Source organism: Lepidochelys olivacea, assembly GCF_965140295.1.
Source record: "Lepidochelys olivacea isolate rLepOli2 genome assembly, chromosome: 2".
Taxonomy (NCBI): Eukaryota; Metazoa; Chordata; order Testudines; family Cheloniidae; genus Lepidochelys; species Lepidochelys olivacea.
This window is the reverse complement of record NC_140412.1, coordinates 268,858,595-268,885,490: the sequence shown is the minus strand read 5'-3', so window position 1 is coordinate 268,885,490 and position 26,896 is coordinate 268,858,595. Positions and strand designations below refer to the sequence as shown.

The following is a 26,896-nucleotide window of genomic DNA, read 5'->3' as shown; positions in this document are numbered from 1 at the left end:
GCAGAGTGGGGATTGTTTTTTCCAATGTGCATTAATCAGCATTCAGTTTCATCTGCCGTTTTGTGAGGTCCCTCTGTAACTCTGCCCAGTTTGCTTTGCACTATTCTCGAGTGATTTTGTATCATCGGCAAACTTTACTACCTCACTGTTTACCCCTTTTTCCAGATCATTTATGAATAAGTTGAACAGCCCTGGTCTCAGTACATATCCCTGGGGGCCAGTGCTGTTTACCACTTTCCATTGTGAAAACTGACAACTTATTCCTACCCTTTGTTTCCCATCTGTTAACCATTTATTGATCCACGTCTCGCTTATCCTACTTTGCTTAAGAGCCTTGGGCCTGCAAAACACAAACTGCAACTGCAAAACTGCAAAAAACGTTGAAACTGGAAATCAGAGGCATAACCAATGCTGCAATACCTGAGTCCTTCAGACTCCAAGGATTAGCTTTCTTAGGTGGCAGAGTGACCAGTGTATTAATAAGGGTTATTTATATTGCAACGGTGCCTAAAAGACCCCATCAGATCAAGACCCGGTTGTGCTGGGTGGAACACAAACAGCCAGGGACAGTCCCTGCCCCAAGAGCTCACCAGTGTGCATTTCCTTTGCTTAAACATGAAAGTGTGATGTAGTTACCTCTACCTGTTCCAAGTTCCCTGGGGAATCCAACATTCAGCAAGCCAAGGGTGAAGGATATTCTAGGCAGCCTTACAAAAGCGTCCTGACAATGGACCCCCTCTGCTGGAGAAGTTTTCTCAGCGATGTTTACTTAGATTGTCAGCTGGGGGGGGGGGGGGGGCTGTCTTTCAGTTCTGTTTGTTCCTTCAGTGCCTAGTGCAGCAGGATCCCGGTCCTTAACTAGGGCTCCTAGGTGTTACAAATCATCAGACCAACCCAGTGAACTACAATGCTCTTCCAAAACCTGCCAGCCTTCCGTCCTCGCTGAATTCAAACCGCATGCATCCGCACATCAAATAAACGCCACCTCCCCAAAACATTGGAACCCTCCAACACTCCAGTGAATTCACCTGGAGCATGCAGAGGGGCCAGTACGGGGTCCATGCAACACTTTGATGCTGTAGGGCTGAAGCAGGATGTAAGATGCAGATGGCCTGGCTGGCCTTCTGCACAGGGGAGAATTCCACCCACTTGCCTGATCCAAGTAACCGCTTCGTCTCCTCTCCGTGACTTGAATCCCTCCCTTGGGATGTTCCCCTTGCTGGTGTATGTTAGAGCCTCACTTGTCTACCAAGTCCGCCACTGTACGCTCCTGGGAGGCAGACAGCTGGCTCTCCGGGGAAGTGCCTTGCTCACTTGTGGACACTAAAACAATGCGCAGGTTTCTGGCTGCCTGCAAGAGCCTAGACTGTGGTGCTGCGTAACAGCGCAGTAACACCACAAAACACACTGCTGAGCCACACCGTGACAGGGCCGCACCTCTTGGCTAGGGCTCGTGTTACAAGAAGGCCTCAACCCACCCAACATCCATTTTTCTGGGTGCAAAGTGGATCCAGCTCCCACTCCTGTCCTGGCATGGACAGGGGCCATCGCTACCTGTCTCTTTCAGCTGTCCACAGTGGGCCACAGAATTCAGCAGGGTCCCACCTGCATAGGGCAGGGCTAGAGTTTGTCTGTAGCAAACCGTACACTCCCCACTCCCTGTTATTTAGAGACCACAACACTCTTCTTCCCTCTGCTGCAGGAGGACAGAAAGGAGCCAAGGACCATGGAATTAGCTTGTGCTATTTTATTTACAGACTTTAGAAAACCCCCATTTCTACCAAGCTGCTCTTTACATGTTTCTGGAGCAGACAGGTTTCCAGCAGCCTTTTGATCCTGGAAATCATGGGAAGGGGATTCTCTTCCCCTGACTCCTCCTGAAAAGGAAACCCCAGTGTACGTTGGGTGTCAGAGCATCAGTTCCGAAACGCGCCCAAAGCCTCTCAAATGAAACTAAAGAAAAACCTCAGCAGCCCGCATCTGTGATGCAGAATAAATACCTCGACGTGTGAACCAAGGCAGAAGAGGAGAAGCCCACACCAGGCTGGGAACAGGCTGTGCTGGGGAGGTCAGAGAAGGTAGGCAGCCAAAAGCAGCATTTTGAAAGTAATTTTAAAAACCCAGCTTATTCTGACATTTCGCTGTGTATGTTACCACTTCCCTTAAGCAGGTAGGGATGTGGAGTAGAACCAGCAGCATCAAGGATTTATGTTTCAATCCAAACCTAATGTTCTAGAACAGGGGTCGGCAACCTTTGAGAAGTGGCATGCCAAGTCTTCATTAATTTAAGGTTTTGTGTGCCAGTAATAAATTTTACATTTACAGGGCCCCCACTGATGGAACCCCAGACTGGCAGCGGGCTGAGTGAGCCTGGCGGCCAGGACCCCAGCTGGCAGGGGACCAGGCGGCTGGAACCCCAGACCAGCAGCGAGGTGAGCGGGGCGGGTGGCTGGTATCCCAGGCCGGCAGCAGGCTGAGCAGGACCGATGGCTGGGACCCCGGCTAGCAAGGGGCCGGCGGCCAGAACCCCAGACCGCCTGCAGGCTGAGCTGGGTAGCAGCCAGAACCCCAGACCATCAGTGGGCTGAGTGGGATGGCGGACAGAACCCCAGACGGGCAGGGGCTCACCCGTTGCCAGTCTAGGGTTCTGCTGGCTCCTGCCAGCCGGGGTCCCTGCCACCGGCCCCGCTCAGCCCACTGCCGGCCTGGGGTTCCGTTCACCCAGGCAGGCAGCGGGCTGAGTGGGGCCGGCAGCTGGGACCCTGGCTGGCAGCAGTGTGCCAGTAAAAATCGGCTCGCATGCCGCCTTTGGCATGCATGCTGCAGGTTCCTGACCCCTGTTCTAGAAACAAGTTAAGCTCCAAGCCTCAGGCCCCTTAAGGGAGCTTGGTGTCCAGCTCCCATTGACTCTGAATGGAATTTAAGCACCTAATTCCCAAAGACTTATGAAAATCCCAACCTAGCTGTCCTCACTGGAGAACCATCCATGACTGCAACTCAGGGCCTGTCCCCCCACTGCCTTGCACCCTCTGCTCTCATTGACACTGGCCCAGGGGGAGAGGCTGCAGCAAGCTGATCTGGAAGCGTTCTGCACGCACTTTGCACTGGGGAAAAGACTGCACAGGGTGCAGGGCAGTGGGTTCTCCCAGCGCCGAGAGTTAAATTCCTGAGCTGTTTCTGAGCCGGTAACAGCTGTGATATTTCTACCGTCAAACCAGAACGGCTGAGCGACCAGCCCTGTTCTGCTTTGGAACAGAGGGGCCCAGGTTTGATTCCCTGCTGCAGGCCCAGGGGCCCGTCCCTGAGGAGGAGCTTGTCCTGCTGTGACTCTTGGCAGGTAACCAGGAGATGCTCATACCGGGAGCTTTTCCCACACTCGGTGCACGCACGCGGTTCCTCTCCACTGTGCGTGATCTTGTGCCTCAATGACTTCGGAGCAGCCAAGTGGCTGGGAGCAGGGAGGACTGGTCACAAGGGATGGCGCTTTACTCCTGTGACCTGGTCCCAGGTCAGTACCGACCAAGTTACCATCAGACATCATTTGATGACCTGCCCGAGCCCGTTGGTCAGACTGTCCAGTTAATAACAGGCAAGAGCATGCGAGCCAGACCCCACTGGAGTCTCCGCAGTTAGGAACGGCCCATCCACCCTAGAACGGAAGGCCCTGCCCGGGGATAATCAGAGGTGTGGAGGGCTCACGGCATTCAGGGCAAAGTGGGGAGAGCTGGGGCACTGGGCACTTTGGCTGAGCCCCCAGTACAGGGCTGGGTGGGCCATGGTGGCACGGGAGTCGGTGCACAAGCTGAGAGCTCCCCCATGCCCGGGGATTCTCAGCTGGCCCGACCTGGCTGCTTTCTGGCCCCTTTGTGCTGCCCGAACACAGGGGTGCGCAAAGGGACCCGAATGCACCAGCCCAGCTGGCTCGTGGTGTATGACCAAGGATGTTCCCACAGCGAGCGACGCTCCTGCCTGGATTCTCAGTGTCCCTGTTTAACCTTCCCCGTGCTCAGGAGCAGTGCGGCTGCTCCTCCCAGCGGTGCTGGACCTCTTAGTGCTCCGACCCGACACGTTCCCCACCACGGAGCTGTGGGAAGCCCTGTCCCCGCACAGATGGTTTCTCTGCAGGGCTCGGGTGGGCAGCCACAGCCCAGCTGGCCCAAACCCTCCCCAGGGACTCTATTCCTGGAGGGTCTCTGCCTCGCCTGGCACGGGTGGGATGTAACACGTGTCACGTGGGCACAGTTGGGGGTTGGGTTGCCAAGCCCAGCTCAGGGGCCGGTGCAGCCCGAGAGGCCCTGGCTCCCCGCTGCCAGCCCCGCGGTGGCCTCGGCACGCTCGTGCAGGAGACGAGTCCTCTGGTGCTGTGCCAGGCTGTCCTGGCGGGCAAAGCCCCGTCCACACTGAGTGCCCTTGGAGGGACACACTGGTGCTTGGCCAGGAGGCACAGGTGGGCGAAGCTCCTCCCGCACTGGGGGGGCAGCCCCCCATGGCGGGCGCCCACTGGTGCTGCGTGTGCCCCGCGGCGACAAAGCCCTGGCCACAGGCAGCGCAACGGACTTGTGCTCTCAGAGGTGGGTCTGCTGGTGAGCCAGGAGCGTGTCCCGCCGGCCGAAGGCCTTGCCGCAGGCGGGGCAGGAGAAGGGCTGCTCGGCCGGGTGCGGCCCGGGGGGGAAGAGCAGGGGCCGCTTCTTGCGGAGGCGCTTCCGGCACTCGGCGCAGGTGAAGGGCAGCTTGCCCGGGGGCATGTGCTGGTCCTGGAGGCAGCGTTGAACCCGGCCGACGCTCTCACCGCACTCCCTGCACTTGGCGGGCTTCTCCGCCAGCTGGCTCCTCTTGGGGCTCAGCAGCGACTGCTTCTGCCCCAAGCACTTCCCACGCTCAGGCCACGGGCCAGGCCGCTCGCCCCCCATGGCTCTCTGCTGGCCCCCGGCCGCTCTGAGCTCCCCAATGCCCCTCTTGCCCTGAGCCGACCTCCCTAGGACGCTTCTCTGCCGAGCCGCAGGGCCCTCCCCGGGGCTCTGGACCCTGGTCCCTTTGGACGCCCCAGGGGGGCCTGGGCCCTCGCCCCCCTCCTCGGCACGAGGCTCCTCTGCAAGTTGGAGCGGGATCTCGTCACCTGCCGGGGCAGAAGAAAGCAGCCGTTATTCACGTCACCTGCCGGGGAGGGAGGGAATTCTGCGACTCAGGGGCTCCAGCTTTGGAGTCAAGTCCCAGGAAGTTGGCCGTGGGGAGTGAGCGGGGACTCTCATCAAGGTGCTGGTTTACCGGACCGGGCTCCGCCTCGCTTCGGGGTCGATAAATCCTTTGTTCCCCCTAGAGAAGGGCAGAGGGGAAGTTTTCCCTGTCTCCCTGAGGTGCTGGGGTTGGCCCTGGGCCTTGAGATCACCAGCGATGAGGCTGCTTTGAGCGACTCTGGGCTTGCACAGCAGCCTTACGTGGCCTGCTGGGAATTCCCCAGGTGGAGTGACGCTGGAATGGCCAGGCCTACGCCACCCCCCTCCCTCCGGCAGAGGGGCCGTGCTGGAGGGGATGGGAGGGGCCTGATGATCCCGGCAGCCCGTTTGCAGTCGCAATGCGCTGGAAGTTGGATCTGACCAGCTCCTGTCGGCACTCACTGGTTCCGAGCGGTTTCTCTCCAACACGCACCTGCGCTGGGCTCTGCAGGGAGCCCCCTTTGCTCCAAAGCCGGCTGAGTCCCCACACACGGCTCTGGCTCCGGTTTAACCCAGGGGGAAAGGCCAGGTGCTGGAGCAGGAGATTCTGTTCACAGGGAAGAGCAGGCTGGGAATTAGCAGACGGGTTCTAACCATCAGGGGACAGACCTCCCGGAGGGGGCTCCCGACAGAAGCGGAGGCAAGAAAAAGGGGTTTGAAGGTGGAGCTTGTAGGTTTCTGAACGAGTCGGGTTAGTCTATTCAGGGATAGATGCACTTGACTACAGAGAATCTGGTTTTGCAGGCTCCGTACAGGGGAGGCACTTCCCAGCTGCGGGAAGGCGTGACAGGAGGGTTGAAGCAGCCGTGCCTGCACCAGGGTACGCTCTGCGGGAAATATTAAACCGGAAGTGGAGCTGATGAAGTCAGAAGGAAAATTCCTTGTCCAACTGCTCCAGCATTTTTTAGCCAAAGCCAGAGAAAGGACAACTCCACACTGCCTAATCCCTGGCCGTTAGAGAAGACAATGGCAGGTGATCGGACATCACTCGTTTGTGAAAGGGTATAAAGGGGTGAGCTTCGTTCATTAGCGTGTCTGCCTGTCCTCATGGGAGCCAGCCAGCGTGGGTTTGAGCACCCCTGGGTCGACTCCTTTTTGTGCGTATCCTTGATCAACGTCTGTACAGGCTTATCAAGGTTCATCACTGTTTGGATGTAGCAACTCCTGACTAGTGGGGCTTTTAGGCATGTTTGGAGCAACTGTACAAATTCCGTTTGGATTTAATACTAATTTAGCCATAAATGCTTGTATCTGGTGCCACTCTGAAAAAACAGGAATATAAACAAACTTCCAGCAACGAGTTCCATGCTGGGGTGGCCGGCGATAGCAGGGACTGGACTCCAGGTCCCAGGAGTCCCTTCCACTCCTGTGGGATTACGTTCCAGTTTGGTTTCTACTCCCACTTAAACCCTGAGTTAGGGGTTTAAAGCCAGCACTGGCTCTTTGCTGGAGGAGAGAAGACACCTCTTTTTAATGGATATAAAAGGTGTTTGTGAGGATCAAGAAGCAGCAGAAAACGAGGGGCTAAGACCAGTGGTCAGACTGTCCAAAGAGGGAAAGGAGGAGAGGCTCAGCGATGGGACTGGGTGGTGGCAGGGCCAGGAGGGGGTGCGAGCGGCTGGCTTGCAGCCTGTAAACTAACAACATGTCAGAAGTTGAGAGCAGATGAGCAGAAATTGTAAAACGGTCCAGCTGGATTCCCCACTCGTCCCCTCACGCCCTGTGCCCAGTGGTCTTGGCTGCTACTCACCAGGGCTGGGGCCTGCAGGGGTTCTGCTTTCTCCAGAGACCGGCCGATCCTGCGCACACGGCTCCTCTTCTCGTTTAACCCAGGACACGGCATCAGGGGGGACAATCTGAAACTCTGTTCAGGGCAAAGAGGATTACACCGCGTTCCCCCGCTCTCGGCCAGATCCGAACACCGAGCTCAGGCCCGACCACCTTTGCTTTGGACCCCTCCTCCACCCAAAGACAAGTTTGGGCGGCTCCAAAGGAGGGGATTTGCTGAATGGCCAGCACACTAAGGGACACCCCCGCTCCGCTTGGTTTAACGAACGCAGAGCACGGACACTAACAGCCAGACGGGTCAGGCTCCCACGCTGGAGGCAAGGGAGTGAGACAGCATCCTGTGCACGCAGGGCAGGTCCCGTCCCAGCTCCTGAGCAGAGGGGCTGCTCCTTGCCAGCACCTGCAGGGCATTGCCAGCCCCACACGGGGCGAGGCGGAGGCAGGCTGTGTGCTATTGAAAGGCAGGGGGACAAGCCAGCAGAAGTCGGGTACAGCAATGCAGACGTCAGTGACAGTCTGCCCAGAGGGTGAGGAAACGGCTGCTGGTCCCTGGAGATGGCTGGGCGCAGAGAAAAGAGCTCCGGGGTGATTACTGCGCTCAGCAGCTCTGAGATGGTGAAATCCATTACTCACCTGAGCAGGGGCTTCCACTGATTTCATTTTCCCCAGAGTCCCCTTGGCCCCCACAGCCCGGATCCTCCTCCTCCTGGTTAATCCACAATGAAATGTCTGATGCAGAACCGGGGGGTTCTATTCACAGGAAAGAGAAAGGCTCAGATTTCAAAGGAGCCTAGGGGAGTTGGGCACCCAGTTCCCATGCACTGTAGGTGGGAGCCCAAAGTCGCTAGGCTGTTTACCAAATCCCAGCCAAGGGTATTAAGGGTATGTCGACTTTCGAGCTGGACGTGTAGCCGTGGCGGTGGGAGGGGCTGGCTGCCCCAAGTACGTCCGTAATGGCTCAGATGAGATCGTACGCGGGGCAGCTAGTCCCTCCCGCAGTGCACCCCCACGGCTACACGTCTGTTGTTTGAGCAGAACTCCCGCGGGTCCAGCTCCTTGGCTGGCACTTCCCCCTTCCAGCCTGAACGCAGACACACGCTGCGTGTTTCTCCTCCCCGCTGAGAGCTGGGCCAAGGAGCTTCAAACCCATCTCTGCCAGCATCGGTTTTCAGAGGGGGCTGCTCTGAACAGACACTAGTGCAGCTCCGGTGGGAGGGGAAATGGAGGGCTGCAGATGGGGTCGATGCCAGAATGGTCAGGAAGGGGGCAGGGGGCCGAGGTGGGATGAGGGGAGGGCTGCAGATGGCACTTGCTAGGGACAAGGACAACAGAAATCCACCTATGGGGAAGAGCTGCACGTTCTGAGAGCTTGCTAGAATTTCAGCTTCCCTTCGTTCTAGTGGTTCCCCCGGGGGCTGGACGAGCCTGTCCCGTCTCAGAGCCCGTTCAGGACACGGGACGTTCTGCAGCACGCAGGCTGCCAGGGTTAAATTGTGTAACTGCCCCTGGGTTGTTCCGGGCTTTGGGTTCTCAAAGGAGCCCTTTTCCCACTTGCTCCTTCCAGAGAGGTCTTCTCTCTTCTCTCCTGTCCCTGGCACAAGTGTCAGAAAAGTGCCCATTGAAACAGAGGGAATGAAAGAGCTCGTGAAGCTTTCACTGGACCGAGCCATTTGACTTCACTCCTTGTGCACGTTCGCCAGGCAGTCACACCTCCAGCTATGGCAGTCAGTGGAACGGGACCCCGGGGAACCCAGCTGAAGCGAGAGACCTCAGGGCTCATTTCTGAGCTGTTTCAGGGTACCTGGGCTGGGGTCTGCAGGGATCTCGCTCTCCTCTGAACGACCCTGATCCCCGACACACGGCTCCTCCCCTCGTTCAATCCGGGATAGAAGGTCAGGTTTGGAGATGGCGTAGTCTGCAGATGGAGAGAGACGCTCCAGGGTTTGATTCACACAGTAGGATACTCATTCCAGATCATTATCAATGCTCTGAAATACCCAACCCCCGAGTGCTGGGGGTGACAGGTGATGTGAAGAGAAGCTGCACCGGGCAGGGTGCTGTTCCTCTGATGGGTGGGACTCTCTGATTCCTCCTAAGGGAAGGGGCTGCCATGGGCACAGGAAGTATTAATCCACGTGCCTATTAAGCACCAAGAAGCCGTGCAGGGAGCCACCTGCAGAGGGGCAGACGGGTTAATTTGGACACTATTTATTCTACAATACAACGGCGCCAGGGAGCCTGGGGATGCCGGGGCTGTTCTCTGACACACAAAGTACAGTTATGTCCTGACATTTCAGGTGCAGGATCTTAGCCAAGGAAAACTTGGGGCGAACTGGGCAGTGCATTTGGGGTATCGAATTTGCTGTCCACTGTCAACCCCCGGGATTATTCCTTTCCTTCCTACTAATTACATGATGTGTATTAGGGATGCAAATATCGGTTAAAAAAGTTAACCGGTTAAATGATTAAAATTATTTTAAGTGATTAACTAAGGTAGCTGGGCAGGCCTGGCACGGCGGAGACTGGGGCAAATCCGGCTGGGCCTTGGGTATGGCATGGCCAGGGGTCCGGCCAGCTGGCTAGACGCGGCGCAGCACAGCCAGGGCCAGGGAGCCAGACAGCCAGCTAGGCACAGCCCAGCCCGTCCAGCCCGACGCAGGGCCGCCAGGGTTAACAGTTAACTTCAGATACCATTTGCATCTGTCTCAATGCAGCTGGCCACTCATAACCCACTGGGGCAAAGGGGAGTGGCACTGTAATGGGGTGGCACCCTTCTCTTGTCAACACCCACTGGCTGAGCGTGTGCATGGCTGCAGTTTTTCCTAAGTTTCTCAGCTCACTGTGTCCCCCTTGGCTGCTACGCTTGTCAGGCAGGTGTTCAGAACTCAGTCCTCTGCCCGAGTCTCACACAGTCCAGATGCAAACGGACCCTTTCTGGGGTATTAGTCCAAAATGTTCTGCAGCCCTCCAGGTCCTAACCCAGTGACCCTCTAAGTATCAGCCACGTGCCACATCCCTTTAACGACCTGCGTTTCCCTGGGCCACCTCTCCGTAGCCTGTCTTAATTATGTCCTGGTAGCCAGTCAGCAGCGATTCCCTCGCTTCCCCAATCCCTGCCAGCAACTACCTGTCTTAGCCCTTACAGCCCCTGCAGCCAGCCAGGAGCACCTCTTGTTCCCCTGGTCCCTGCAAGCAGACTTCCCTGGGCTCCGTCCTGCCTGCAGTGAGCTCTCCATGGTCCTGCTGCTCTTCCAGCCAGCCAGGAACCCAGTATTCCCTCTTCCAGCTCCAGGCAGCAACTGACTGCTCATCCTCTGCTGCTCCCTTTTATATGGCCCTTCTGGCCCTGATTGGCTGCTCCAGCAGCCCCTCTGATTGGCTGCTTCCCTTGCAGCCACTCTAGGCTACCTGGAGGATGTCTCTTCTTCTCTTTTCCAGGGAGGGGTGAGGCAGCGCTGTGAGGCCTCCTCCAGATCTAGTCCACCCTGTTACATGTACCCACACACACCAGCATTGAATTTTGTCCAGTATCTAGAGTTGGAACTGGATGGTCCACACAATTAGTGATAGGACACATAATCTCTCTTCTAGGTGACTGGCTCAAATCCAGCTCAGGTCAGTGGGGAACACAAGCCATTGCCCTCGGGCAGCTGGTTGGGAACTACCTGCGTAACACGACTTGGGGTCTCCATGCAGCCCAATCACAGAACCCATCTTCTCAGTTAGAACTAGTAACTGGCCATTCAAGCTGAGAGGCCAAGGAGTGAGTGGGAGCGAAGCTCATATGTGAAATGGCGAGACCTCCAGTGCTACCAGCTACAACATGTCACTATGTTTGGGTCATTTGGGACTGCAAAGGTTTCCATTAGCTCAGACGCAACTTCTGGCTTCAGTCAGGAGATCTGACATTAATGCAACAGAGCCAGAGTCTCTGTGCATGTGTAGAATATGCACAACTGAATCCACCCACCATCTAGGCCACAGGTGGAAAGCACTGGAGGTGGAGGAATAAGGAACAACACGGTGTATTTTAATTTCTTTTTAAAATGCACCGTCAATCAAAGACCCGCACTACAAGGATTTTACCTACTGATCCACCAGGAATGGAAGGAATTGGAGAGTAAACTTGAGCTGGAGCCAACTCTGCCTTCAGCGATCTCACAGCTTCTCTTAAGAGAGTGAAGAAAAAAGAATTACCCAGGGAGATCAGGGCCTCATAATTCCCTTTCATCACGTTCTTGTAAAGCTCCTTCTGCCATTCCTCTAAGCTCCCCCATTCCTGCTCGTTGAAATAGACGGAGACGTCATCGAACGTCACCGGCACCTGGAATCACAAGCGTTGCACACTCAGTACCTCCTGGGTCAATCCCACCTGTCGTATGAATCAGGAGAGATGGGGAGGAGCAATTTCCCCTGGCTATTATTGGGGAAACGACTAGAAATGGGTTTCATGTAAAAACACCCCAGACATCACAGCTAGAGCTGCAGGAGGCTATGCTGCCCCACCCCCGCACCGGCAGAGCTGGAAAGGAAAATCTGAATGTTTGGTCATGCATAGGGGTAGGGCAGAGACTGCTTCCCCCTCTCCATCCATGCCACATGCGGCTCTCCCCCAGGATCAGTGCTGGAGCTTCCATCCCGCTCTCCAGGTACCAGGCAGTACAGCTCAAATGCTGCTACGGACTCCACATCTGCAGCTGCTCCCAGATCCCCCTTTCACCGGGGGGAGGGGGGCCCCTTCCCGGGTCCTCGGCAGGTTTCAGGAACTGGGAAGATGCTATTGCAGAAGCAGTACTCTTGGAGTACTGATCCAAAGGATCATCTGGCCCCAGCGATTAACTGAGCCAGGAGGTCCCTGTGGAGTGACTCTTTGTTCAGGTTTTGCCTACAGAATTTGTTCTCAGAGGCTGCAAATATGGAGCAACATTTGAACCTAAGCAAAGTACCTATATGGTCCCCATCACCATTGTATCTCCACACTTCACAGTCGGATGTGTGTAGCCTCACAATAGGCCTGTGAGGCAGGCCAGTGCTGTTATGCCCGTTGTACAGATGGGGAACTGAGGCACACACCGGCTAAGTGACTTGCCCCAGGACACATAAGAAGCCTGGGACTGAGCCCAGGTCTCCTGAGTCCCAGCTCAGTGCCCGATGCCCTAGGCCGTCCTTCCTCCCCTGCAGACGTTTGAACCCTGTACTCTAATACGGAGCCTGAGCGCTGATAGCTGTGTGCTGACACCACGGAGTTGCAGCGGGGAGGGAATGGGCCGAGCGCAGCCACGGTGTTCCTAACCAGTGTGATTTTAGGCACCGTCACACAGGTTGGCAGCCAGATCACATCACTCCCTTCGTCCAAACCATTTTAGGCCAGTGAATAAGGAACAGCCAACACAGCGTCAGAGCAGCATGTCAACACAATTCGCCTGGGCGCTATTGTAGCACGTTTCTGTAACTTGGTTAGAACATACTCTGGGGTCCTTCCAGAAGAGAGACGAGCAATCACGCTCCAGCGCGCAGCCCTGACTGGGGAAATCTTGCTGCGGGGATGGAATGTCAACGGGAAAAGAAATCTTTCAATAGACTGACCTGGGAAAGAGGCCACGAGTTTCAAAAGTGGATGTCTAAAGCAAGGCCTGGTCTACATCTAAAACTTAGTTTGACCTAATTTCGTCACTCAGGGCTGTGAAAAATTCACACCGACCTCTACACCCCAGAATTCTTCTGTTGACTTAGCTACCACCTCTTGGAGAGGTAGATTACACAACAGGGATAGACGAACCCCTTCTGTCGCAGTAATGAGCGTCTGTAACAGTTCCAGTATACACAGACCCCTCAGCTCAGACATTCCCCCTGTGATGCCTACAGGTACGGTGACTGCAGAGGTCACCAACTTCTGACACTGGATGTAAACACTTCTTTAAATTAACAGAACGATCAGGCGAAATCAATCCCAAAATCTCAGGCATTGGCACCCTGACAGCAGGATTGTCTGGCTATGTAGACTCCCTCCTCAGGCCCTACGCTACCAGCACTCCCAGCTACCTTCGAGACACCACTGACTTCCTGAGGAAACTACAATCCATCGGTGATATTCCTGATAACACCATCCTGGCCACTATGGATGTAGAAGCCCTCTACACCAACATTCCACACAAAGATGGACTACAAGCCGTCAAGAACACTATCCCCGATAATGTCACGGCTAACCTGGTGGCTGAACTTTGTGACTTTGTCCTTACCCATAACTATTTCACATTTGGGAACAATGTATACCTTCAGATCAGCGGCACTGCTATGGGTACCCGCATGGCCCCACAGTATGCCAACATTTTTATGGCTGATTTAGAACAACGCTTCCTCAGCTCTCGGCCCCTAACGCCCCTACTCTACTTGCGCTATATTGATGACATCTTCATCATCTGGACCCATGGAAAAGAAGCCCATGAGGAATTCCACCATGATTTCAACAATTTCCATCCCACCATCAACCTCAGCCTGGTCCAGTCCACACAAGAGATCCATTTCCTGGACACTATGGTGCTAATAAACAATGGTCACATAAACACCACCCTGTACCGGAAATCTACTGACCGCTATTCCTACCTACATGCCTCCAGCTTTCACCCTGACCACACCACACGATCCATCGTCTACAGCCAAGCTCTGCGATACAACCGCATTTGCTCCAACCCCTCAGACAGAGACAAACACCTACAAGATCTCTATCAAGCATTCTTACAACTACAATACCCACCTGTGGAAGTGAAGAAACAGATTGATAGAGCCAGAAGAGTTCCCAGAAGTCACCTACTACAGGACAGGCCTAACAAAGAAAATAACAGAACGCCACTAGCCGTCACCTTCAGCCCCCAACTAAAACCCCTCCAACACATTATTAAGGATCTACAACCTATCCTGAAGGATGACCCAACACTCTCTCAAATCTTGGGAGACAGGCCAGTCCTTGCCTACAGACAGCCCCGCAACCTGAAGCAAATACTCACCAACAACCACATACCACACAACAGAACCACTACCCCAGGAACCTATCCTTGCAACAAAGCCCGTTGCCAACTGTGCCCACATATCTATTCAGGGGACACCATCACAGGGCCTAATAACATCAGCCACACTATCAGAGGCTCGTTCACCTGCACATCCACCAATGTGATATATGCCATCATGTGCCAGCAATGCCCCTCTGCCATGTACATTGGTCAAACTGGACAGTCTCTACGTAAAAGAATAAATGGACACAAATCAGATGTCAAGAATTATAACATTCATAAACCAGTCGGAGAACACTTCAATCTCTCTGGTCACGCAATCACCGACATGAAGGTCACTATCTTACAACAAAAAAACTTCAAATCCAGACTCCAGCGAGAAACTGCTGAATTGGAATTCATTTGCAAATTGGATACTATTAATTTAGGCTTAAATAGAGACTGGGAGTGGCTAAGCCATTATGCAAGGTAGCCTATTTCCCCTTGCTTTTTCCTACCCCCCCCCCAGACGTTCTGGTTAAACTTGGAGAGTGGTCAGTTTGGATGAGCTATTGCCAGCAGGAGAGTGAGTTTGTGTGTGTGTGTGTTCCCGGGGGGCGGGGGGTGAGAAAGCCTGGATCTGTGCTGGAAATGACCCACCTTGATTACCATGCACATTGTAGGGAGAGTGGTCACTTTGGATGAGCTGTTACCAGCAGGAGAGAGAGTTTGTGTGTGTATGGGGGTGGGGGGGTGAGAAAACCTGGATCTACGCTGGAAATGGCCCACCTTGATTATCATGCACATTGTAGGGAGAGTGGTCACTTTGGATAAGCTATTACCAGCAGGAGATTGAGTTTGTGTGTGTGGTTTTTGGAGGGGGGGGAGAAAACCTGGATTTGTGCAGGAAATGGCCCACCTTGATTATCATACACATTGTGAAGAGAGTGGTCACTTTGGATGGGCTATTACCAGCAGTAGGGGGGGGGGGGCGGAGGGTGAGAAAACCTGGATTTGTGCTGGAAATGGCCCAACTTAATGATCACTTTAGATACGCTATTACCAGCAGGAGAGTGAGTTTGTATGGGGAGGGGGGTGAGAAAACCTGGATTTGTGCTGGAAATGGCCCACCTTGATTATCATGCACATTGTAGGGAGAGTGGTCACTTTTGATAAGCTATTACCAGCAGGAGAGTGAGTTTGTGTGTGGTTTTTTTGGAGGGGGATGAGGGAGTGAGAGAACCTGGATTTGTGCTGGAAATGACCCACCTTGATTATCATACACATTGTGAAGAGAGTGGTCACTTTCGATGGGCTATTACCAGCAGGAGAGTGAGTTTGTGGGGGGGGGGGGGGGCAGAGGGTGTGAAAACCTGGATTTGTGCTGGAAATGGCCCAACTTGATGATCACTTTAGATAAGCTATTACCAGCAGGACAGTGGGGTGGGAGGAGGTATTGTTTCATATTCTCTGTGTATATATAAAGTCTGCTGCAGTTTCCACGGTATGCATCCGATGAAGTGAGCTGTAGCTCACGAAAGCTCATGCTCAAATAAATTGGTTAGTCTCTAAGGTGCCACAAGTCCTCCTTTTCTTTTTGCAAAATCTCCACCGAAGACAAAAGGGGTTACGAACCTGTGGGAGAAGGGGCACACTCGAGCGTGTAACACACAGAACTGACAACACTGAGGAGGGAGAAAGCCAGCGAGTAGCAGCCTGGTGGTCGGGAACATGGGTTGGTGTTGGACCCTAGAAAAGCCTAGAGAGAGATTTTGGCTCTGGTGCTGGCTACAAAGGCTTGGAGCTATAAGCTAAGACACTCTTTTAGCTTTTGGTTCTTCTCCTGTGTTGGGAGAAGCAGAACTTTGTACCTTCCTTGTAAATAAACAGCATTACATCACAGAAAATACCATCAATATAAAGTTCCAGCGGGAACATCCCCAGGGCCCTGCACTTGACTAGCCAGCAGGTCACAAAGGGACAATATTTAGGCAATGAATAAATACCCCAATTTTCCAGAGTGCTGAGCACACGGCAACACCCGTGGACTCCAATGGGAGTGGTGGGATGCTCGGCACTTGGGAGAATCAGGCCACTTATTCATTGCCTAAATATGAAGGTAGGAACCCAGCTTTAGGCCCCGACTCTTGAAAATCTCTGCACATGATTTAGTTCTGCCCCTCGGCGCCAGCTGGGGTATCGTTACCTTGGGGACCTCCCCCCTAGTGCCTGGGGGAAGCCTCAGGATCCAGAAGTTCCTGTTCTTCAGCAGGTTCTCCATGTTCTCCAGCCTCCTCTGCAGCCGTCCATACCCCTGGATCAGAGTTCCTACCGCAGCCCACTTACTCTCCAGCTGGCTTTCAAATTGCATCACCGTTTTCTCACAATCGACTAATTTCTTCTCAGCTGTTCCCATTCTCCTCTCCAGAGTCAGCAACCGCGTGGCATGGGAATCCACCGTCCTGTCCACAGCTTGGATTGCAGCAACTGCAGGCCACATGGAAAGCTTTGCCGGCTGCAGCTGGCTCTCCCTCTCGGAAGTCTGTCTGGGGTCAGAGCGGGACTGTAAAGGCATTGGGCGCTTTGACTCCGGGTCCCATTCTGGAGCCTGTTTGCAAGGACAGAAACGTAAGTGGAGCTGGGGGACTCGTCATTCCACAAACGAAACTTCACTTAAAGGGACTGAGGCTGAGCAAGTGCGAGATGCCCCAGAGAGCCAGCCCTGAAAAGCCAGGAAAGGCCAACGGCCCCCTCTGAATCTGCACTTCCGCTAAGCGCCCAGCCCTGCGTCAGCGGACAGAATTCCCTCGTGGAGACGCACAGCACGTTCCTCCCCCAGTACAACGCAAAACCCTTCCCCGCCACCTCCACCGATACTGCGACATGTACACGCAGGACCAGCAGGGAGGGGGTGTCCTGTCTCTACGGGGGACGCACAAGGTTGCCGTTAAGGACGTGCTAGGAATGGGGTGCACAAAGAGCATTTCCGGGTCACTGGCGGGAGCAGCAAGTTCCTTGCCACGATGCCGAGTCTCTCACTTATAAAATCATGAGTGGTGTGGAGAAAGTGAATAAGGAAAAGTTATTGACTTGTTCCCATAATATAAGAACTGGGGGCCACCCAATGAAATTAATGGGCAGCGGGTTTAAAACAAATAAAAGGAAGTTCTTCTTCACTCAGCGCACAGTCAACCTGTGGAACTCCTTGCCTGAGGAGGTTGTGAAGGCTAGGACTATAACAGGGTTTAAGAGAGAGGTTAAGTCCATTAATGGCTATTAGCCAGGATGGGTAAGGAATGGTGTCCCTAGCCTCTGTTTGTCAGAGGGTGGAGCTGGATGGCAGGAGAGAGATCACTTGATCTTTACCTGTTAGGTTCACTCCCTCTGGGGCACCTGGCATTGGCCACTGTCGGTAGGCAGGATACTGGGCTGGATGGACCTTTGGTCTGACCCAGTGTGGCTGTTTTTATGTCTATGGAAAGCTGCAGTGTGGGGTACAGTGAAGGGGAGCCTCAGAGACTGTCATTTCCTTGCTCCTTTTGATTTCCCTTCGGGGAGGGGGTCACACTTACCCAGCCAGATCCTGTTAGACAAAGGTTTGGTTTGTGGAATTTCCACAGGGTTTAATACATTTAGTGTAGGAGGCTTTTTTGTAGGGGGGGGGGGGGGACGAGGGCTTGGAAAGGCAGGGCTGTCCTTCCACCTCCACCCCCCGCCCCATATCTGATGGCATATGGAGAGAGTGGGGGTTTCCAGCGGGGGAGAAGGAAAGAACAGGGTGAATGGGGCTGGGGGATTTAAGTGGGTGGACGGGGAACCCTGATAGATCTGGCTGGACTCTCCCTAAATCCACAGACTGAACAGGAATCGTCAGCGTGATGCAGGGCAAAAAGGCCGACCTGATTCTGGGGTGTGGTAACAGGAGTGCTGGACACTGGGGAGCCCCAGCCAGGGGGAGCTCTGGGCCCAAGTCCGGGCACCACCATCGAGGAAGGAGGTGGGCACGCTGGAAAGAGCCCCGAGGAAAGCGACAAACCTGATCGCAAGGCTGGCAAACCTGACCTGCGAGGAAGGGCTGAAAACACGGGGCAGGTTTAGTGTCAAGACGCGAGCACCGAGGGGGACCTGCTGCGTCTCCCGACGTGTGAGGGGCTGTTAGAAAAAGCTGGTGAGCAATTAATGGTTCTCCGCCAGCGGACAAGAGCGAACGGGCTTCTCTGCAGCCGGGGGGGGGATCCGGGGGGCTCTTGAAGAGACGCTTTTGAGCTCTGAGGCCACCTCTGCTCTGCACCGGGCTCCCCGGGGGGCTGCGGAGCCCCCCTCCCTGGAAACGTTTAAAAACAAGTGCGACGGACCCCAGGCAGGGCTGGCCCAGGAGGCTGCACCCGACCCCCCCGGAGCCGCCCCAGCCGGGCGGGGAGAAGCTCCCGGGGCCCGCCGGGCCCTTACCTGGGCAGCGGCCCGCTCGGCCATGGCGCCCCCGGGCGGGGCTGCTCCCGCTGCGGGCTGGGCAGAGTCCCGGCGCCGCCTCGCCACGGGCCGGCCCCGCTGCCGGGCGGAGCAGAGCGAGCGCGGCCCGCAGGGAGGGAGGGAGCCGCGGCCTGGCTGCCGGGGCCGGGAGCGGGGCCAGTTTCCGCGCGGCCCGGGACGCTGCTTCCAGGCTCCGCCTCTGCCACGTGTGGCCGGAGCCCGGCCCGCCTCTGGCCCAGCGTCCCCGGGGGAGCGGGAGCAGCTGCCGGGGGCGGCGCGGGGGTTTCTGCCCCCGGAGAAACGAGAGGAAACCCGGGCTCTGCGTTTGCCTTTAACCGCAGCCGCCCTCCCGCGGGGTCCCCGTGCGACCCGGGCGTGCGACCCTGAAGCCCCCGGGCCGCTCCCCGCGGCGGGCCGAGGCCAGATGGGCCAGGCGAAGGCCTCCGGGCCGCGCCGCAGCCGCGAGCTGGAGAGAAACCAAAGCAGCCGCCGCTTGCGCCGGATCCGCACCCTTGCTCGAGCAGGGGACGGTCCCCCCCCCTCCACTGCCCGGCCCCTGAGCGGGCCTGGAAACGAAGCTGCTCGGTGGCTACCCCGTGCTTCTGGGACGGGACTGGAGCGGGAGCAGGGGCTGGCCCTGCCGGGGAGGGGAAAGGAACAGAGAGGATAATACTTCGTCAAGAATAAGGCTCTTCGGCCCCCACATGGCAATAAACGAAGGGAAAGGACTGTCTGAATATTCATGACCTAGTGGCTCCCTCCAGCCCAGCTGCTAAAGGCTAAGCCCAGAGCCGGCCTGTGGGGTGAGGGGCGTCCCTCAGCCCAGCCAGTCACAGCCACGCTCCAGGGGAGAATCACTCCTGCCACCCCCACGCCCCAGGCTGCATGAGACTCAGGGCCCCCAGCCTTTGCCCGTCCCACCCCTGTCAGGACACACCCAGGCTGGGGTGCTGCACAAGGAAGCCAGCTCCTGGCTCTTCCTCAGCCAAGGAGGAGGTGGAGGAAGAGCTGAGAGGGCTTCACATCGCCAGCAGGCTATTGTCCAGCCTTCACTTGCCCCTCCCAGATGTTACACTCCTGCTCTCACACTGAGTGCATCCATCAACATATGGCACACAAACATGCCTCCTTTGTGGCTGGGACTGTTACCAGCTAAGTAAAATTGCAGCTGGTCAGTTGCACCTGGAGGTCGGGCTGGAAGACCAGACCTCCAAGAACAGGCAGGAGGCTGCAGGCATTACAGCAGTAGCGCGGGTAGTTTTACCTTGGGGGCTGTATTCTATTCTATACAGGTTCTCGCCCCACACGTCTCCCCAGAGCACTGGAGCACCTCCTGGCAGCGCATCAAACACGGTGACTAACCGCTGGGGCGTCTGTTCTCTCCCCAGGTGGAGCAGTGTTTGCAGTGGAGGGTCCAGGCTGGATACACACTCAGCTGCGTGGCTATGTCAGAGAAGGCCAGGCCTAAGCACTGCACCTTGCACATAGGACATGTCTGCATGGCCCCGCAGGTCAGACGCCCGGGGTGGGCACTGCAATACTGCACTGCACCCGCCCTGTGTGGACCCGGCCAGTGCAAACTAAAACGGGCTTTAGTTCACCTGACCAGAGGTGGACTACGCTACTATGAACTAGGTCACTGTCCGTTCACACGCGTAGGATAAGCACAGTGCGTCGCTACAGTTTCCACCCGTCGTCTAACCTGCAGGGCGCTGCAGACAAGCCTTGAGAGCGCAGGGTGGTGAGGTCTGTGATAGGCCTTAGCTCTGGTGGGAGTTCATGCTGGAGCCTTGGGCTTTGTCTTTAGTTTTTGTAATGATGGTGAGGCAAGATGGGCACCATGCTCCACCTCAGGACTGGCAGCATTTTCACAGAGTATTAAATGACTCCTAGACATACACTGTAAAACATACAGGGAACCTTTACACGTCAATCTGAAATCACCAAGTGAACACCAAATACACGGAATCGCTTTGTCATAACAATATCGAGTGGTGCACAAGGACTGCTTTGTAAACGTTACAGCACACTAAAACATTTCACTGCAGGTTAAGGGTCCAATACCGCTAGCCCCGGCACGCAGCTCACTGAAGGCAAGATGGATGCAGTACCTGCTTTCACGTCTTCATGGGTTCCTTTTTCTGTGTTCGTGACGCTTTCATTGTGAAGAGATACCAGCCTATAAGTCTCCCCCCGCTGCCAACACATTCTCCGCGGACTAGCCTGCTGTTAATACTCGGGCCCTCAGCTGATCCTGTTCTCCCAAGTGACATTTCAGAGTCCACTGGTGTCTAAAGCGTTCGGAGCACTCAGGGTCTCTCTCAAGTGGACCCGCCAATGCTCGCGGAGGTGCTGCTTCCGTGTGAAGTTTTTGACGCACTCTGTGCACTGGTAGGGGCGCTCCCCAGTGTGAACACGCTGGTGCCCCAGGAGATGGTGCTTCTGGGAGAAGCGTTTTGGGCACTGGGTGCAGTGATACGGCTTCTCGCCCGTGTGGATCTGCTGGTGCTTCAGGAGATGGTGCGTGCGGCTGAAGCTCTTGCCGCACTCGTTGCAGTGGTAGGGCCGCTCCCCGGTGTGGATCCTGTAATGGTTGGTGAGCTTGGATTTATCCGTGAAGCTCTTCTCGCAGGCTGGGCATTTATAGGGTCTCTCCCCCGTGTGGCTCATCTGGTGTCGGATGAGATGGGATGAGCGGCTGAAGCATTTCTCACAGTATGGACAGATAAGAGGCCCTTGGCCCTTCTCTGCATGGGTTCTCTGGTGTATGAGGAGGTTGATGTGCAGCCGAAAACTTTTCTTGCACTCTGTGCACACGTACAGCCGCTCTCCTGCCTGCAGGAGATGAGGATTGCTGAGGCTGGAGTTCGGACTGAAGCTGCTGTCGCATTCCGTGCTTGGACAGCATCTGCCTCTTGCCGGGTCAGCTTGGAGACTGAGCATCTGGGCCACGCTTTGCTGATGGTCTGGCAAGCTGCTGGCTCCCTCTCCTGCATGGACTCTCTGGTGCAGCAGGTGACAGAGGCCCTTTGCACATTTCGGATAGTCATAGGGTCCTGCTCTGGTGTGACTCCTCTGGTGAATGATAAGGCTTTTCTTTAGCCTAAAGCCTTTCCCACACTCGGCACACTTATTAGGCCTGTCTTTGGCAGACTTTCTCTGGTGAATGGCGACTGGCTTGTTGTTGCCAAAACATCTTTCAAGCTGAGCTGGTCCCCTCCTTCCTGGGTGGTTCTTCAGTGGGGATACTGCACTGCACCAATCCTCCTCAGGACTCTGCCCAACGTCCTCCTGGGACGTTCCTGTCAACGTTCCAAGTACTTCCAGGATGGCAGGGCATTCCTCTTGCTCGGTTTTGATCAGGATCCCATAATCTGCTGGACAGGAGAGAGCGCTTTTATTTCAGCCTTCCTATTCATGTCTATTATTTGTTAGCTCCCTTCCCTGCATGCACCAAAGTTTTCAAAACTGGGGGCCTAAACTCACAGACCTAAATCCTCTACCTAAAAGAGGCCCAATTTTGAGAGCCGTTGAGCACACGCAGGCCCTGCTCATGGCGCTCAGCTCATGGGAAAGCCCAGACAGAGAAGAGGTCGCAGCAGTCAAAGCAGGAGGTGATCAAGGTGGGAATAAAGGTTCCAGCTGCAGAGGGAGCGAAGGAGGGACGGATTTCTGAGGCGATGTAGAGACAAAGGAGGAGAGAAGCTAGAATGATCAGAAGACAATGGGGAAGGGAACAAGGGGAGCACCTCCTGGCTTCCAATCTTCCCACTGACCACTTCCCTCCCTCCTGTCCTCATTTCAGAGCCATCTGCGCCCCGAGCCGTGGCCTCCTCTCCTTCCCACAGCCAGGCCTCTCCCTTGCTTTGGGCGGAGGGAGGTCAGTCACTTGCTTGTGCTGCCTCATCTACCTGCAACAACTTTTCTCTCCCTCTTCTTTTTCGTCTAACCTCACCTTAGGACGTCAGCCTATTATCATGGGTCTACAGTCAGCTGTAACCCCAATTCACCCCCCCCACACACACACACAAGTGATTGGACTCAACACAGGAGTCGCTGGGTGGGATTCAGTGGCCTGTGTTATGAGGAGGTCAAACTGGTCCCTTCTGGCTTTAAATTCTGCAGACTACAGCCTCCTTCCATCCTGTCCTCTGGGCACCACGTCTGCAAGATGACTCGCTTGCCTCTCTGCCCCTCCAACACATGAGCCTGCCCCCCTGTGCCCCCATTCTCCCATAATGTCCTGTGCTGTAAATTCTCTGCTTGGGCAAGATTCTGCCCCCAGCTCTGTAGGGCGCTGCCTTTCCATTCACTCACTGGCACGCATAACTCACCTGGGCGGGGGTCCGTAGGCATTTCTCGTTCCTCCAAGGCTCCTGGATTCCTGACACTCGGCTTTTCCTCTTGTACAATCCAGGATAAAATGTCAGCTTGGGAACTTGCATAATCTATGGAAAGAGACATTGGGGGCTGTTATGTTTTATTGACACTGACGGAGCTGACGTCTCAAACCAAATGGTTTTGGCCAGAGGAGAATAAAACAGCAGGGAGGAGATGGGTTTGTCCCATGCAAGCCAGTCAGGGGTCCCAGGACACCAGGGGACTGGTGGCTCCTATATAAAACAAGCATTAAGGCCTCCTCTCCGCTACTAATTCCTGGTCAGAATAGCGGTGGCCTCCTAGCGTAGAGGCAGCTTATCCCAACAGGAGGAGTTTTTCTGTTGGTACAGTAACATCGCCTCCCCAAATGACATCACTGTGCCGATCACCTACACTGGAGGCCGTCCAGCACAGCTGTGTCAGCTGCGGGAGGAGGGGTTCACATCCGTGACCGACACAGCTATACCGACAAAGCTTCGTAAGGCAGACCTTCCCTGGGCGGCTTCCCTGTTTCCAAACCTGCTGAAAGCCCCAGGAGATGTTTTGAGAAATGATCGGCTCCAGGAAGGAAATCAAGGCTGGCTGCTTTAAGAAAGTCCACGTGCCCTGGATGCCGAGCTCCAGAGTCAATGTGCCACCTTCCTCACCCCACCCTTCTATGCCATGGCAGCCGGGGGCCAAAGGAAGATGGGCAGCATGGCAGGACGGACAGAGACACTTAGAGGGAATGGGAGATTTAGCATCGGAAGGGTTCCTGTCCAACGGGAGGATGTGGGGATCCCATGAGAGGCCCCAGGCAGGACTACAGAAGAGGCAGCAGCATCCCAGCCCCTCAGGCACAGTCACTGCAGCCGTCAGGGCCGGGCAGCTCCCCGAACTGGAACACGGGCATTTCAGCTGTTCCTCACCAGGTGGGTACCCAGGAGCCTCTGATTGAAGGGTTGGCCACAACATCTGAGCCAGCCGTTACAACGCTGAGTCTCCTTCAGACGAAAGACATTTTTGGTTTGTCACTTCCTGATAGAGAGAAGGGGTGGGGCCTGCAGGTGACACTGCTGACAACCAGCCACCAAGAGAGCCGGAGGGGAGGCCACCAGCTGAAGGAAAACATTTTCAGGTGGGTTTCTAGGGTATTTAATAATGTTGAAAGAACAGTTCTTCTGACCCACGTCCTATTGTTGCTCCTGTCCCCCCTCCTTCCCCATCTGCCAGAGAGCACAGGGAAGGAAGAGAAATTGGCCCTTTTTGAACTGGCTTCTAAACAGGAAGGCTGGAATCACCCTACGGGAACTGGCCACTAATCCCATTTTACCTGGTGTCTGCCTCAGACAAGAATCTTTGAACATAGATGCTACTTAGTCAGCTGGGCAATACTGTATCGCGAAGGGATATTTCTTCCCGGCTCCTGGCTCAGATCAGTTCTGAGGCATGAATCTCAAGAGTGCCCAGAATATTTAAAATCTAGATTTCTTAGCTTCTAAACTTTGTAGAGTAACAGGACTTAGGGAAGTGAAGTACTTCTCACCCAGTATCAAACAGCAGTCCACCTTTAATATCTACGGCAGTATTAGGGAATGGAGACTTTACATCCAGTATTTTCCACTGCATGCATCCGATGAAGCGGGTTTTAGCCCACGAAAGCTTATGCTCAAATAAATTTGTTAGTCTCTAGGGTGCCACAAGTCCTCCTCGTTCTTTTTACATCCAATGTATCTACTGACTTTTTTAAGAGGCTTAAACAGAAATCATTTTAATTAAAAAACTCCTAATCAAAATGTAGTTACTGTCCATCTGCTTTCTTCTACCCACCCATTTCTAAGGTGCCTAGCGTCTGCGAAATATTTAGGAGTATAAAGACACAAAGTAGACACCATATCAGCAACCAATTAACTTCTCTCTCTCACTAATGCACTGAAATACGTTTCTATAATAGTGAAGAATTAAAAGATCAACACTAGAAAATATACTAGAAAGAACAATTCTGCACTGGCCTCAATGGGTAGGCTCATAAAGACTCAGTAGAGATAAAAAAGTTCGAGGACTTTACTGCTGTGCTTGTGATCTTTTTGTAGGAGATACCGAAACAGCCTAGAGGTCACCTGTGGCGATTACCATATTTGTAAATGAAATTATAATTTGTGCAGGCTACAGAAATAATCTCAAACTAGGGAGAGGATTACTGCAGGAGGGCACGTTCCAGTTCCGAGGAAATCAAACATCTGAACTTAGGGGGCTGCAGTTTCTGAGTGGTAACCGAGAGTCTCTGCATCCTTTGTCTTCTCCAGCAGTTCCTTTTGCATCTTTATCTTGGAAGGTCTGTGAATTCCTTGCAATCAAGTCACGGGCCGTGCTGGAGTCAGTAATGCAGCATGCATGCTCTAGTGGCGGAAGGTTCATTTTACTGCCAGGAGGACGTTTGCTTGGACTGCCTGGTCAGTCTGAAAAAGCAGCACTGGATCCCTAGTTATTTAGTGGCTCCTTGTTTACAAGCCAAGTTTAGGTGGTTCTCTCTGCTGTCTGGCATTTGCGTGGGCACTGTCCTGTTCACAGCTGGTACAGTACTGGCTATGCACACACACACACACACACACTCAAATTCCACTGCTGTGTTTTTTTAAATCAAGTCTTCCTGGTGTGAGGTGGAGTTTCACTCACCTATGACCCCTTCTCCACTGAGAGAATGAAGCATCACAAGAATGTCCCCTGGCTTTAGGTTTTGCTCTTAGCTGCAGAATTCGATCATTTAAACGAGGCACAGGGGGGCCTCCCAATTGAGAAAAAAGTCCAGAGACACATCATATATTCCTTGGCAGCTCAGTGGTGCTGCATTGTGAAGCTCCTCCTTAGCCCACACCCCAGGACCACGCAGAGCTGCTTTCACAGCTCGGACTTTGTCCAGAACCCACAACGGGATGGGCATCACAGAAAAGAAACATTCAGAACTTCAGAGTAACAGCCGTGTTAGTCTGTATTCGCAAAAAGAAAAGGAGGACTTGTGGCACCTTAGAGACTAACCAATTTGTCTGAGCATAAGTTTAAGTGAGCTGTAGCTCACAAAAGCTTATGCTCAAATAAATTGGTTAGTCTCTAAGGTGCCACAAGTACTCCTTTTCTTTATTCAGAACTTCGCAGCTTCAGTAGTTTGTTCAAGCTTAATTTTATTATTATTAATAATCAAGCATCTACTGCCGTCAATTTACCCGGCACTTTACAGAGACAGAGACAGACAGGTTCCCTGCCCTGGAGGACTCACAGTCTAAACAGTACAAGTTTAAAAGGGAAATAAGGGGGTTAAGTGAAGTAATCAAAAAAACAGACACTGAAGAACTGGCTAGTATGTGTGTACCGGACAAAATCAGAAGTGTCCCTCCACCTACCACAGGCCCTATGTTGCTAAATGCTAAGAGAGATTCTCCTTTTGCACATGTGGCAGGGCCCTGTGTTTCTGGAAGACCTGGGTTCTAACCCTGCTGCCCTCGGGTGGTTCAGGGTGTGCAGCATTGTGGCACAGGTGAAGCCTGACGTGCTCATGGATTAGTACACTTTGAAAAATGAATACAGAGACAAACAAGAGACCTGATCACAACCCTCAGAGCCACTGGTAAATCAAAGAACTCACCAATGCTGGGAAAAATAAACTTCTCAACTAAAAATCCAACACAGTATATTAAATATGAACTCCCAGCTGCACAAGGGCTAACTTTTTTTTTTTTTTAAACTACTCAGGTTCATTGGATTTAAACCCAGATTGGCTCAGGAGTGCGGATGGGCCGAAATTGGGTTAAGCAGGGAGTGGGGACAGGCCCTGTAAATGGCTAGAGTCCCCACTCCATGCTCCCATAATGGTTACTGTCCAAATTCAGTGCCCTTCTGGAGTTTGCCTTTATTTAAATGACCGAACAAGACCTTGTGGCAGGACTGTACTGAAACTAAGTCAATCACCAGCCAATCTCTCTCCTGAAAAACTATATTGAAGTTTCTCCCTGCAGGTCCCCCTTTACCTCTCTCTTCCTTAAAGGCCCACAGCCTTTGGTGTTCCCAAATGGAGCTTATGAGACC

The 26,896-nt window shown here is 54.2% G+C and overlaps 2 protein-coding genes across 6 annotated transcripts in view; both read right to left on the bottom strand.

Annotated features, from left to right (window-relative positions):
- Positions 1-1,732: 1,732 nt before the first annotated feature.
- Positions 1,733-19,958, bottom strand: LOC311516804 (uncharacterized protein; the record flags this gene model as incomplete). The annotated part of the gene is made up of 9 exons (XM_084621140.1): positions 1,733-5,116; positions 5,647-5,760; positions 6,964-7,077; positions 7,635-7,751; positions 8,803-8,916; positions 11,199-11,325; positions 16,194-16,595; positions 18,437-19,094; positions 19,885-19,958. The coding sequence occupies 9 exons, from the start codon at positions 19,956-19,958 to the stop codon at positions 4,566-4,568; spliced, it is 2,271 nt and encodes a 756-aa protein (XP_084477266.1). The 3' UTR covers positions 1,733-4,565.
- Positions 19,959-20,358: 400 nt separating this feature from the next.
- Positions 20,359-26,896, bottom strand: part of LOC311515590 (uncharacterized protein) — a 35,134-nt gene continuing 28,596 nt past the window's right edge. For 3 of the 5 annotated variants that reach the window (XM_084618787.1, XM_084618789.1, XM_084618790.1), the window contains 2 exons: positions 22,792-22,905; positions 20,359-21,834 (listed from right to left, as the gene is read on the bottom strand). In XM_084618787.1, coding sequence (XP_084474913.1) covers positions 20,732-21,834; positions 22,792-22,905 — 1,217 coding nt within the window. In that variant the 3' untranslated portion in view covers positions 20,359-20,731. The remainder of the gene's footprint in view (positions 21,835-22,791; positions 22,906-26,896) is intronic. The other 2 variants (XM_084618788.1, XM_084618791.1) reach the window with 1 other exon arrangement.